The 13,143-nt window shown below is 32.7% G+C and overlaps 2 protein-coding genes across 16 annotated transcripts in view; one reads left to right on the top strand and one right to left on the bottom strand.

Moving 5' to 3' along the window:
* Positions 1–13,143, bottom strand: part of LOC143230313 (uncharacterized) — a 136,225-nt gene that overhangs the window by 43,528 nt on the left and 79,554 nt on the right. Inside the window, exon 6 of one of the 12 annotated variants that reach the window (XM_076463622.1) lies at positions 10,335–10,426. The exons of the other annotated variants lie outside the window; for them this stretch is intronic. Coding sequence (XP_076319737.1) covers positions 10,350–10,426 — 77 coding nt within the window. The 3' untranslated portion in view covers positions 10,335–10,349. Of the gene's footprint in view, positions 1–10,334; positions 10,427–13,143 lie in introns of those variants that run through there. 12 annotated transcript variants of the gene reach the window in all.
* Positions 1–13,143, top strand: part of LOC143230311 (uncharacterized) — a 59,711-nt gene that overhangs the window by 37,692 nt on the left and 8,876 nt on the right. For 2 of the 4 annotated variants that reach the window (XM_076463610.1, XM_076463609.1), the window contains exons 23-27: positions 517–803; positions 1,186–1,283; positions 1,574–1,649; positions 6,521–6,877; positions 11,783–11,986. In XM_076463610.1, the coding sequence (XP_076319725.1) occupies positions 517–803; positions 1,186–1,283; positions 1,574–1,649; positions 6,521–6,877; positions 11,783–11,986 (1,022 nt within the window). The remainder of the gene's footprint in view (positions 1–516; positions 804–1,185; positions 1,284–1,573; positions 1,650–6,520; positions 6,878–11,782; positions 11,987–13,143) is intronic. The other 2 variants (XM_076463611.1, XM_076463612.1) reach the window with 2 other exon arrangements.

Here is a 13,143-nt window from a genome sequence, read left to right as displayed (position 1 = left end):
TGTACCAATACTTCAGAAATAATGGATGTAGTTCAGTGATTTAAGTTACTGTAAAAATTACAACTGGACCTTGTACACATTCACAGTGTATTTTGGGCTGCTATAATACATACTTTGAAACTGCTATATGATACTGGTGAATTATGTTTTTATTCTCTGTCTAAATTATTCTGAAGAATTTCATGCATTGTTCTCATGAAAATTTTTTTTGAAAATGTGGGCATTAATACTTTTAATAAATGTTTATTCAAATAAAGTTGAGAAAAATGTTGGATAATTTAGTTTCTTCTGGCACAACATGATGGACAAATTAAAGCTGCATTAATATGTTCTAAAAGTATTTTTGTATTAAGGCATGTGCTGCACCTTTTGAAGTAACCTTATTACAGCATTTTCAAAAATAAGATCAATACAGTAGTAATATTAACTCTTTAGATACAAAGCAATTATAATTATTACTATTGTTAAACATGTACTTTTGTGGATTAATAAAAGTTGCTTTTTTAATTTGTTTAGGGCAAACTCCACCTCAGGATGAAAATGATGCTCTTTTTCAAGTAGAAAAAACCACAGCTGAGACCATTATTCATCAAATTCTCAAAGAGGGTAGTGAAGATGACAAGAAGTATCTAATGGAAACAGTTGGAGATATCTTGACGTATGGAATACATGAAATAGATCGATTACAACCTGATGATCCTATTGCCTATCTTGCTATGTGGTTATACAGTTATGTTTCCTACAAGGCATCTAAAGAAAAGTCTGTCACACAAAATGACACAAGATCACATAACAAAGTAAAGGTACCCTCTAAGGCATGAATGATAACAATAAATAATGTGACAAAAATATTATTGCATGGAAAAACATACTATCAATAACTAATGCACAATTTTATGTTAAAAATATCTTGAGCAGGTGTTTAAAATATAATCTGATTCATTTAAACCAGTTGTAATATACAAATAAAAATGGTTATTACTATGTATGATCCAAGGTTTCCCTACCAGCACCCATATTTTACAAATTTAAGAGGTTTTTATTCATTTATTTAGTGTCATTAAATTTGTGAATATTATTTTGCTTTACTTAACTGTGGTTCAATCACTAAAGAAACTGCAAAGTGCAAGTTGGATGAAATACATATAACTACAGATGTCTATGAAATCTTTACTCCCTCTATAGGAAAACAGCATGCCAGAGATTGAAAAAGCTCTGAAAGAACAGACACAAAACCTAAGAAATCAAAGGAAGAAAATAATGACAGCACATTCTTATGAAGGGTTTGTGACAAGTCTAACTGATGTATCTTAAAACTTTTAGGAAAGGGGATCATGAATAATCATTTTAATAATCCATTCAGAATTAATATTAAGTATGGAAATGTTCATGACATACTAGTTTCAAACAACAAATTAGCAAGTTCTTTAACTTACTTCATTTTCAAGCTTACTTATCCATAAAATTCTGATGTAAAATTTATACAAAAATTTAATCTAAATTAAAATCAAGGTTCTGTTTGTACCAGGATTGCCAAGGTTATGTCAACAAATCAGTTTAAATATTTTCTTAGGTATGAAAATGAGAACTCCATAGATGAGGCTAATGATAATTCTTCTTTTCAATTTGAAGATCAAACCAAAATGAAGGTAAGATTATTAACTTTTCCTTAACTAATTTCTTATTGTAAAGTTTCAAATTTATAACATGAAGCTGCCATTAAATCATTCCATTTTAAAATTAGAAATCAATGCCAATTTAATTATTTTTTAAGTTGACTGATATCTTTGTGCACTTATATGCATTTTTATCCATACATATTTTTTGTTCTCTGGAGCCAGGGTAAGATTAAGTAACATTTGATATTATTTATATATGTGTACATTGAAGTTGTGTCATAAGTGACAATTTCCCAGTGACAGTCATATTAAAACAATCTATGTTTTATAACTTATATTTTTCAACTTCATTTTCAAATGGAAAAATTATAAGCATTTTTATTCAAGATTGAATGTGAACAAAATAATTATTAAAATTTTATTATAATTATAGAATTATTGAAACTTTTAAACACTTGTCATAGCTATGATATTAAATTCTGCATCATAAATAATTATATAATTTTTTCTTAAAATCAGTCATATGAGTACTTTGTTTCAGAAATTATTGTACCTTAAACTTTTATAATGAGAAAATATGTTCATTATTTTATCTTTCCAATTTGTCTTAATACCATGGTGAACACTTTACACAAGTTTTCCTTGTCATTTTTCTTAGACATCCATATAAATAAATTAATTTTCACATGTTCATGCATGTGCAGAAATATACACACACAGAAGGAAAACTATCTCTACCTAAAGTCTTGTTTCTACATTACATTAAAATTTGAAAGACTCCTCAAACACAAACTCTTTTCAAATAATTTATTTAATTCAACTGAAGGGGCAAAATTTTCATATTTAAACCACAATTGTAAATATCTGTGGTAAATAAATCAGCAGACTTGAAGTTTTATTACTGAGGGCTTTTTATAACAGAATAAATTGTTGTTCTCTGGCACATCATTTTTCATGTATAACTATTCTTACTAATAGTGAAGTTTCTTACTTGAAAACAAGTTTACTCGTGATATTTAAAGTGTACATGACTTTTATTACATGAGGATAGAGCTGTCAGAGTTGCTTTGTATTATAGATAATAATACAGTACGTTGAACCTAATCACTTGTTAGTGAAAAAGTTCACACACTATACATCCTTCTAATTTCAAATTCTGAATAACAACAAATGTTACATTTGTAATACCCAACTTTTGAAATGGAATTACTTCCTTTCCCAAACAAAGCTGGCTCTATCTCGTTTGTTCCCTAAGCATTACTAAAAGAATTTTTGGTAATCAGCACACTAGTCTTCATATCCCAGTAGTTTTGTGCCATTTCTGAACATGCACATATCACACAACTATTCTCTATCAATAGTATTACACCACCTCTAATAGCACAGGTAGCTCCTTCTGATATTCCTGCTCAATCCACACTTTCTTGGTTGGCATGACATAGTTTAGATGTGCGTTTAATTTTTTGAAGTGTAACTGCTGTTTTTGATTGTGCTTTGTTGCCATTTCTAATGAAGTTTATTCAACAATTTCTAATTTTGGTTGAAACTTAGTTGAATGGAGGAAAACTGTTTGTTGTAGAAGCACAACAAATGTGGAGAATAAAGCTTTGAAAGTATTCTGCCTTTCATATTCAGTTCAGTGTATATGTGTGTGGTGTAGTCAGTCTTTGTAGTATTCTGGTTCTACACATCCCTCTTCTTCTTCTTCTTTTTTTTTTTAATGGCTCGATGTGTTCTATAGCTTTGGGAATGTGAAGTTCCTTGGAAGCTCTCATTCCCATGGGTTGAACTCATATGTGTTCCCTTCAGTGAACACTTCTTGATTAGTGGAACTTCTCCTTGAATCTCTGACTTAGTGATCAAACAGAGTTCAGATCACGACAAGAATGCTGCTTACTGCACTTCATCCAGATTTGTGACTGTTTCCATGCTTTTCTCTATGGAGCTGAGGTTCTTACCTTGACTCCCAGAAGATTTCTGCTCTCTGGTCAATTAAAGTGTCTTCCTTCACATCACCCTTCTCAAGACTTTGGTGGTTCACTGAACCATATCACACCTTCTGCAGGTGGTGGGATGATTATGGTACATTTCTACCTATCCAATTCCTGGTCTCTTTGCCTTCATATCCTGAGTCTCTTTTTCTGAGCTTCTTCCATCTGATGATGATTTCATTATCTTCCAACAAGATACCCATTACAAAGTAGTCCCTCACACCACAGATGGTTTATTTTGTCCATTGTCTCAGCCCAGGGACTACTCCACATTTTGAATCCTTTCTTCCTAATCTGTAAAATCTTTTTCCATGTCCATTTCCCACTGATGTTATTATACCTCTTACTTTGATCTATTCACCTTGGTTTTTGTCCTTCCCTCCCTTCTTTCCCTATTCTTCATCTAGTAGTTTGTTAAAGATTTGTACACTTTCTTAATGTTCAATATTTGAGAGTCTTGTCTTTCTCCTCCCATTTCTTCTGGGTTTTGTCTTCCCCTATCCTTTCTGTCAGTCCTGTTCCTTTACTTAACCTATTGGAATCTCAGTATGGTCCTTTATGCCCTTTCCCATCATACATTTCAGTCACTATCATATCTCCCTCAAGATGCAATGTCTTCTCCTCCTTACTTGTCATCATTCATATTTTTATACCATTCATATTACTTATATCCCAACCATTCCTCCTATGTCTTCTTCTATTGCTAGGACTTATGATACTAGTACTGTGTTCTCGCTTTCACACTCATTTCCTTGCCTTCCATTTCCCACTTGAACTTTCATTCTGAACCAGGTAAGCTTTCTTGTCTAGTTCATTCCTTCAGGTGTTATGTGGCACATTCTACTTCCTTTACAGGTTTGTGTTAATGGCTCCTGAAACTTTTCAGTTTCTAGTGTTACATAACTGGTTACTTTCAATGGTTGGCGTATTCAAACTTGTCTGTGGAAGGTTATCATTTCCACAATGTTTCTTTGCATCAACTTTGTAGGAAAACATTCATCTGGAATGTGAGCTACTACCAATACATTTGTTGCTCATTATCTCCCAGATGTTGTGTCTTTCTCTGGAAGATATGATCTTACTCTAATGATGATATTATACATATCCTTTATACACTATAAACATCTATGTTTTCTTTTTAGCTTCCCTAATCTTAGCATCTTTATGTATCAAATCTTATGTTGCCTGTTCAGGTATGCTTTGTCCTCTTGACTCCCCACCACATTTTTACCTCTTCCTGGTTTTTTCTAGTGGAATGTGGGAGTTTTTACCACTCTCAGTCACGAAGGTGGTGGACTATGGAGGCTTCCTCCTGAGTGTAATTCCATGTTACAATATTTACATTTGTTTATACACTTAGTGAGAAGAGGGTAAAGTTGGCTCTCTACTGATGCTTCTCCTGGCTGGACCACACCCAATAAAACCAATGATCAAAATTATAATGGGGGCCAGCTTATGACCATAAGTTCACATGTTCGTGAAATAATGGATTCAGGATGGCAATACCCTGTTCCTATGGTTATGTGGAGTAGGAACCCTTTTTCTTGGTTAATTCCAGTTGCAGAAGATTCTTTTCTTCTTATACAGTTGGGTGTGAAAGATTTTATCTGCCTCATAATACCTGCCATGTGACATCCACCCTTTATTCCAGTGGTTGGATATATGCTGCTTGTCCTTCTCCTAATTTTGGATATAGGATGTTTCTGCCCTATATTTACAGTTGAGTGAGTTATTATTTTACCTGTTATATTTGTTACAGCTTTCCCTGTTCTTTTGCTTGAATAGAAATAATGCCAAAACCCATAATGCCAGGTTCAGTCTGTCATACTTCTTTTTCCCATGGTGGTTTTTGGAAGTTTGTCCAATTATAACCTTTACAGATTTCATCTTTGTAATTCTGGTTGGTAGGCCTTTTGCGCCCTCTTTACTTATGGTTGGGGTTGTTGGGTATTAATAATACGGTCCACACGCACTAGCCACTTCTTGTTATGACATTTCTTTTGTCACATTACATGTTGCAATAGCTTGCATCTTTTTAATGCCTTTATGATCATGCAAGCTCAATTTTTTCATCCATTTGGTGTTCCTTCCCTCATTCTTGGGTGAAGAGCATACCTGTTTCAGAAGTAGTGCAGTATCCCACAGGTGTGCTTCATTTTTATTCCAAAGCACAACCTAAGAATTCTTAGTGGTCACTTACCATATGGTTTGTCCCTTGTGCACCTAAACTACCCCTCCACTTTGCAATGTGGGATTCTAGCTTTTATGTGAGAGGACATAAGTCCATTCTAGAAGTTAACATTTTCTCGCACTGAAAATATATTTTTGATAGGTCCTTACCATTATTTTTGTTCCAATTATTGAAAGTAAGAATTAAGCAGGAACAGCAGAGGAAGTTAGCTGTACCATTATAGATAGTGAAATACTAGTTTTGTTGTTTTTTAATGTTATGCAAGGCTACATGAGGGCTATCTGCTCAGTGCAATACTATTGGTGGAGACTAATCACAAGATGTGTACATGTTCAGAATGGAGTAAAACTGGTAAAGGATAAAGGCTGGCATGTTAATCACTAAAAATTCTTTTAGTAATGCTCAGACGGCAGCAATGATTAAGATAGCTTTTGTATAAAAAATAAATACCTATTTGAAATAAATTTTCAGTATAAGAAAATGTTAACATTTTCACAGTTGCACCACTGTTACAATGTTAACGATACAAACTGAGTAAAAAAGAAGTAAAAAAACAAAAAATTCTGATACCAGTCATAATATGTGCAATAACATTACAATTTTAACGAAGTTCAGACCTATTAACCTAAAACATACTTCCTTTAATAAACTATATATCAGTGTTTAGAATATGATAAAACCACAACGTATGGCATGAAATTTAACTCTCTGCCATCTAGGATGAAGTAGGTCAAACTGTACTACATTTTGCTGCTATGCAATCTCATCAGAATGATAGTTTCTACAACCTCCTCAGACAGACTGAAATTTTACTGGGTGAACGTGATGAAAATTATAACACTGTTCGTGACATTGCAGAACAAGCTGGACAATGGGACAATGTCCAGATGCTTGACCAGTATATCATTGATGCTTTTATGAGTAATAACTCAGATTTGCTTTACATGTTGATGCATGAAGGATACAACCATATACTGAACATCACAGATAAAGGAGGAAAGGAACTTAAAACAGTATTAGAAGAGAACAAACTTCAGCAGTCCCTCACATTGTTCAATGAATTAACTGAATTTGAGGTGAGACAGTACCATTACATTAAATGTGATTTACATTGAATATTAACAAGTAATTTAATAGAATCTGCTGTGGATAATTTATTTTATAAAATATGATTGACTTCTTTCAATATTGTGATATTATTTAATATCCCTAAAACAGGTTAACTTTGCCAATAGATTTTATAGACATACTGATCTAAATACACTTGATTTCTCTAAAAAATACTGCTTGTGTTACAAAGTTAATCAAAATTAATGTTACAGTGTTTGATCTGAATACACAGTTTAAGATAACTGTATCTAGTAAATGTGAGAAGAATACAGATTGTTTTTTTATTGGTAAATTTCTGTGTAAAAAGTTCTCCCAAAATAATTCATTATTAGACATTCAAATTGTGTTAAGTAAGTGTTAAAATACCTTAATAATAAAAACAAAAATATACAACAGTGTGTGAATAAAAATTGTAGCTTAAGAATGGAAAGCATAAAATGTAATTAATCAATATATAGAACATAATGTTGTGGTAAAGAGTGAGTGAAAGACATTAAAACATTTAATGAATATAAAGTTACACATACATATAAATGTTTTTCAGTTGTACTTTAAGTTAATTAATGCACATTTAGTCTGTAGAGTAAAAGTATGAATTAAATAGTACATATAATGCTGCACAATCAGCAATATTCATTGAACAGACTTTTATGTTGTGAAATGTACAGTATAAAGATGTGAATAGCATTATAATTCATTTATGTTGATAAGATGAAACTTGGCAGTTCTCAGGAATGACTAAGAAATCTCTTGTTTCCTACTAATTCTTTAATTTTACAGACCCAGTTTCAAATTGTCACTGTTTGTACCATTGTTCACATCCTTCAAATTATCTAAACAACTTTCATACTAAAACAGTCTTGTGCACATAATTATAAATATACCTAATATTTATCTGAAAGAATTAACTCAACAACAAATCTTACAGGCTACTATGCTTCAATATAACAGAAACAAACAAAAGGCAGCACATATATACATGAATGGCAGATACTTTGGCTTAAGACACGCAACCAGTAAAGCTACATTTTTTAAGTTCAATCATGAATATTTATTAAAAGTGAATTCTTGCTATTATTGAGCCTTATAATATAAATCTTATATGTACAGAAAATATTTCAGTACTTTACATTTCCTGTGTATAGTATAGCGTTTAATATGTTTTACAGCAGACAAATAACTAATGAACAATTTCTGTTTTTAGATGGTAAGATTCTAGAAGTTAATCAAATATCTCTAACCATTCTTTATTTTTACAAACAATTATGGTAACTTGAAACTCTTGAGAAAGAGATATTGATATTTATAGAATATATTACAAAGTAATGTCTAAATATAATCAGCCAATTTGTTCATCAAATATTATGACATTATACTTTGGTACAGCAGCAGCCTCAATAGCATCACAGAGCACAACATCACTTGTAAGTAGCAAAAACACCATGCATTCCCTAATTTAGTCACTGCTGTTTTCAGTTGAGACATCCAAGCCCCACAAAGAGCCCCCAGAGACTAAGAAAGCAAGGAATTGCTAAAATAATACTTCAGGAGACATCCATGGGTTGGCAAATCCTTTATAGCCAATGATGGGGTAATACGTAACCATGAAATCTCTGATGTCCTATGTGAAATAAGCATTGGTGTTACCATAATCTGTGAAAGTCCACGTAAAAACAACACAAAGATAGAGCTAGAAGCCATAAAGCAAACTCATCTCTGGTTTGCCAAAGAAGTAAGCTGCAAATAGCAATTGTTGTTCCATGAGACATAAGCAGAAAAACTTATTTTATTATCTTTTATGCAAATGGAGAGTGCCATCACCAAAATATTTATTTGTGTAAAAGTAGGAGTGAATGGTCACCAAAAGAATAGCAGAAAGCAGTGCAACTTCATAGTATAAAACCATTATCTGGTTGAATATCCTAGGTTATGCAGAGATAAAGCTAAATGAGGAATCCAACAACTTTTACAAGAGAAGTTCCTTTACTGAATTGTGCACAATACTACTGACGATACATCAACCTCTTCTGCAATAGCAAAGTGACAGCAGCAACCATGAAAATCCTTCACCGACTCCACAACAAATGTGACTTCTAGAAAAACAAAATATCTTGTGATGTAGGAAGGAAAGGCAAAAGATAGGGAATCAGTAGAAAAGTATACAGCCAGAAGGCCACTGGTGACATCAATAAGTAAACTTTCTTCTACCTCCTGTGAAACAGACAGCTTTTACTTCTGGAACTGTCACCTATTACTTGACTCAGTTCAACTCATCTTAGTAAATTTTTTGACTACATACAATTACAACAGAAAGCATTCGTACCCCTACGTCCCGAGTAGTTTTTTGCTCATAACTTAAAAAGTATCACGATTAGGCTAATAGACGTACGATATATTATAAATATTATACTAACACACATTTACATAAATTTAAACTACAAATAAACTGTTTATAAACAAATAACCAAAAATAGGAGGAGCAGAAAGTGTTCATACATTTCAGAACATGTGAAAAAACTGATATTCCCGTAAAAATTTTGTTTAGTTTGGCGAATAAACTTTATTATACAATTTCAGAACCAGACACAGGGTTCATAATTATTGGAATTTAGCCAGCAAAAAATTTACTTCCGGCAATTTAGCGCCATCCTCGTCATTATCTGCTTGGTCATCATGGCGAACAGGAAACAGTGATTCAAAAAAAACCGAATTATTGTAAAATACAAGTCTTGTGCATCTATTTACGGAATTGCTACACAACTTAACATGCCAAAATCTACTGTTCAAAGCATAATTGCCAAATTTAAGCTTATAGGATCAACTGCTAACCTCCCTCATTCGGGATGCCCCACCAAAATTCCAGAGAGAACCAAGAGAAAGGTTCTCAGAGAAGTTTGTAGGAACCATCGTTTAACACGTAATGACATACAGAAACTAGTAAGGGAAACTACGAGCACACCATCCTCGTAGAACTCCATATTTAAAGTCTGTTCATTTAGAAGTACGATTGAGATATGCAAAAAAGCATGTAGATAAACCCTTTACCCATTGGAAGAGTATTCTTTGGTCAGATGAGATTAAAATCGAGCTTTTCGGCCACAATGATGTTTACAGTATTTTCCGTAAGAAGGGGGGGAATGAAATCTTCCAAAGAACACCATACCTACAGAGGTGGTTTGATCATGCTATGGGGTTCCTTCAGCTCTTCTGGTGTAGGTAGCCTTCACTGTGTCAACGGAATCATGAAAAAAGAAGAGTACGTTGAAATATTAGGCACTTATTTCAAGAATGATGCTCGGAACTTGTGGCTTGAGCATCGCTGGATCTTCCAGCAGAACAATGACCCTAAGCACACATCAAAATATGTGCAATCCTGGTTGCAGAGGAACCATATAAGCATTCTGGAGTGGCCATCGCAGTCACCCGATTTCAACCCAATTAAAAACGTTTGGAATGAGTTGAAGACCAGGGTTCATCAGCATCATCCAAAAAAACTTGCAAGAGTTGGAGGCATTCTGTAAAGAAGAATGGAAGAAAATAGCAGTCAAGTACTGTCAAACGATCATGGAGAGCTGTGAGGAAAGATTGTGCCAAGTAATTTACCTGAAAGGTTACACAACTAACCATTAAAATAGATGCATGAACACTTTCTGCCCCTCCAATGTTTGGTTTGTTTATAAACAGTTTAATTGTCGTTCAAGTTACATACAAATTTATGTAGATGTGTGTTAGTATAATATTTATAATATATTGTACTTTCATTATCCTAATCGTGATACTTTTTAAGTTATGAGGAAAAACTACTCACGACACAGGGGTATGAACACTTTCTGTCATAACTGTAATTCTTATACCAGATTACATGTACTTGCAGTTGATAGAGGCACATACCTTTCACCAATTCTTCAGACATGTAACATGTATTTAAAGCTAGCAGAGATTCATAACCTCTCAACACAAATCTTCCACCATTGTATGTACTTGCAGCAAGCCTATGCACAATCTCTGAATGTAGTTCTTTATTAGATTGTTAGGTACTTTTGAAAGCACATGTTACCTCTCAGTTTTAATTAATCTATCAGTGTTTTTTCATTAGTGAATAAATTATGTTATTAACACACAAGGTTGATTTTGCAAAGAAATATTTAGAAATATTTTAAAATTATATTTAGGTACTGAAGTTTGATATGTCCAACACAATTATAGCTTGGGATATAAACATTTAATTTCATTCAGATTGTTTTAAAATATGAAATTATAAATTAACAGTTCTCAAACACAAAATGTTTATTTGAGTAATAAAGGAAACTTAACTCACATGTAACTACTTCCTGGTTACGGGTTGATATAATGTAATTATTCAAATTAATTGTTTTCATCTATATTAAGTGGTGTCAGTTCAAATAATAAGATAATTTTTCTACATCTATTAACTAAGTATTTATTGTACAAGTACATATCTCTACATGGTTCAAACAGGTTTCTCAACTATCTTCTAGATTTGTCATAGTAGAAACTAGAAATTCACTTAAATCAAAACAAAGTAACATGAACAAATGAATGCTTACAATTGTACTCTAATTTCCTTCTGTTTCTGGGCTAATGAACAATGTATATGTTGTTTATAGAAATACATTAAAACTAAAGCATTCTTGGGAAATCCATAAATGGAAAATTTTATATTTCCTTTTTGTGAAACTGGGTAATTATATGTATATGAACACACACACATACATTTGTTTCAAATATTATGTTATCTGTTTCTTTATACACTAATCTATGAACTACTGTAAATGTTAAAAGTTTTCTTTATCACATAGAAAACTTACGTAAGTGAAAATATGTCACAGTTGGTTTTTTTTCTTTCCCAGAAAAAGCGTAATGACCTACACAACTATGTAAGAAGTGGATATATGGAAGGAGTTTCTAATCTAATTAACTTAGATCAGTCATTAGTGACAGCCAAAAATGAAAAAGCTCGATGTTCACTTCACATTGCTGTATTACTGGAAAATTTGGACATCATTCAAAAGCTGGCAGATGTTAACTCTTCATCTGTACATGTTCCAGATAATGTATGCTTTCCATTATCTAAATATCTATTAATAATATTTTAACTTATTTCAGTTTCTTTTACACCATTTAAAGGCTATTTTATTTCTAATACTGTACCGTATAACCCCTCTAAAGCAGCCACCTTCGACAAATTGGCCTGATTAGAGGAGTTCCACTGTACATAATTAGGGATTATGTAAACAAAAAAAAAGGGACTGTGATTGAATGACCACTTTCCAGGAGTGACCAAATCTGAGGGGTGGCTGCTTAGAGAGGTTCCACTGTAGTTTAACAAAAATACATTTTTCCTTTTCCAAGATTGATAATACAAAGTCCTATAAGCTTTAAGTTTTTGTGGCTTAGATACAAAGGAGGTGAAGCTGTGATTAAGGAGCTTTGTTGATTTCTTTCAAGATTAACATTCCTATACTTGATTTAGCCATGATGTATTTCCTAAGCATCAACTCTAAAATTTTTTATGAGATATTTTCAACAATGAATAATTTCATAAAACTTTATGTTCATATAGAACAACACTGAGCACTTGTCTAAGTTTTTCCAAGGTTAATACTTGTCCTGTATTTCTAGTGTACATATAGATAGTATCTTGGTACGCTCACAGAGAATTAAATTGATGGTTATGTGGAAAGTTAACATTTCCCTGTACTGAAAATGTATTTCTAATAATACTTAATTCCTCTTACACTTTAACCTTATCCCAAAGAAAGGTTATTTTCTTTGCTCATCTAGGCATTGGTATGAATTCTACTTTGCTTGCTCCAGTCTTTATATCCAACTACATTGTCCCTAGTAATTTTAATCTTGTGAGTTTCTCCATCTACATCAATGCATGCTTTTTCTCCAATTCATATATAAACACCACATTATTCTTTCTTGTCAAACCCAATCACCAGCTATCGTGACAGAGAAGAGCAAAACAGTGTGAAAGGAGGTAAGTGTTACCAGAAATTCAGTTTCAGTATAGGAAAATGTAAATTTCTGATACACACTTAGCTTCACTTGCACTTTAGTTAAGAGACCCACAATTACCAGGTGGAAGGGCTGGTGAAGGCAAGATCCACACAGAAAGTGTCTTCATAGAAACACAGATGGGTGTGCATAATTGAGATATAATAAAGTACACTTGTGAAGCTCATCCCTATTTTTGGAACAGATA

This window comes from Tachypleus tridentatus, chromosome 10 (genome assembly GCF_004210375.1).
Source record: "Tachypleus tridentatus isolate NWPU-2018 chromosome 10, ASM421037v1, whole genome shotgun sequence".
Lineage (NCBI taxonomy): Eukaryota > Metazoa > Arthropoda > Merostomata > Xiphosura > Limulidae > Tachypleus > Tachypleus tridentatus.
This window is presented reverse-complemented; position numbering and strand designations above follow the sequence as displayed.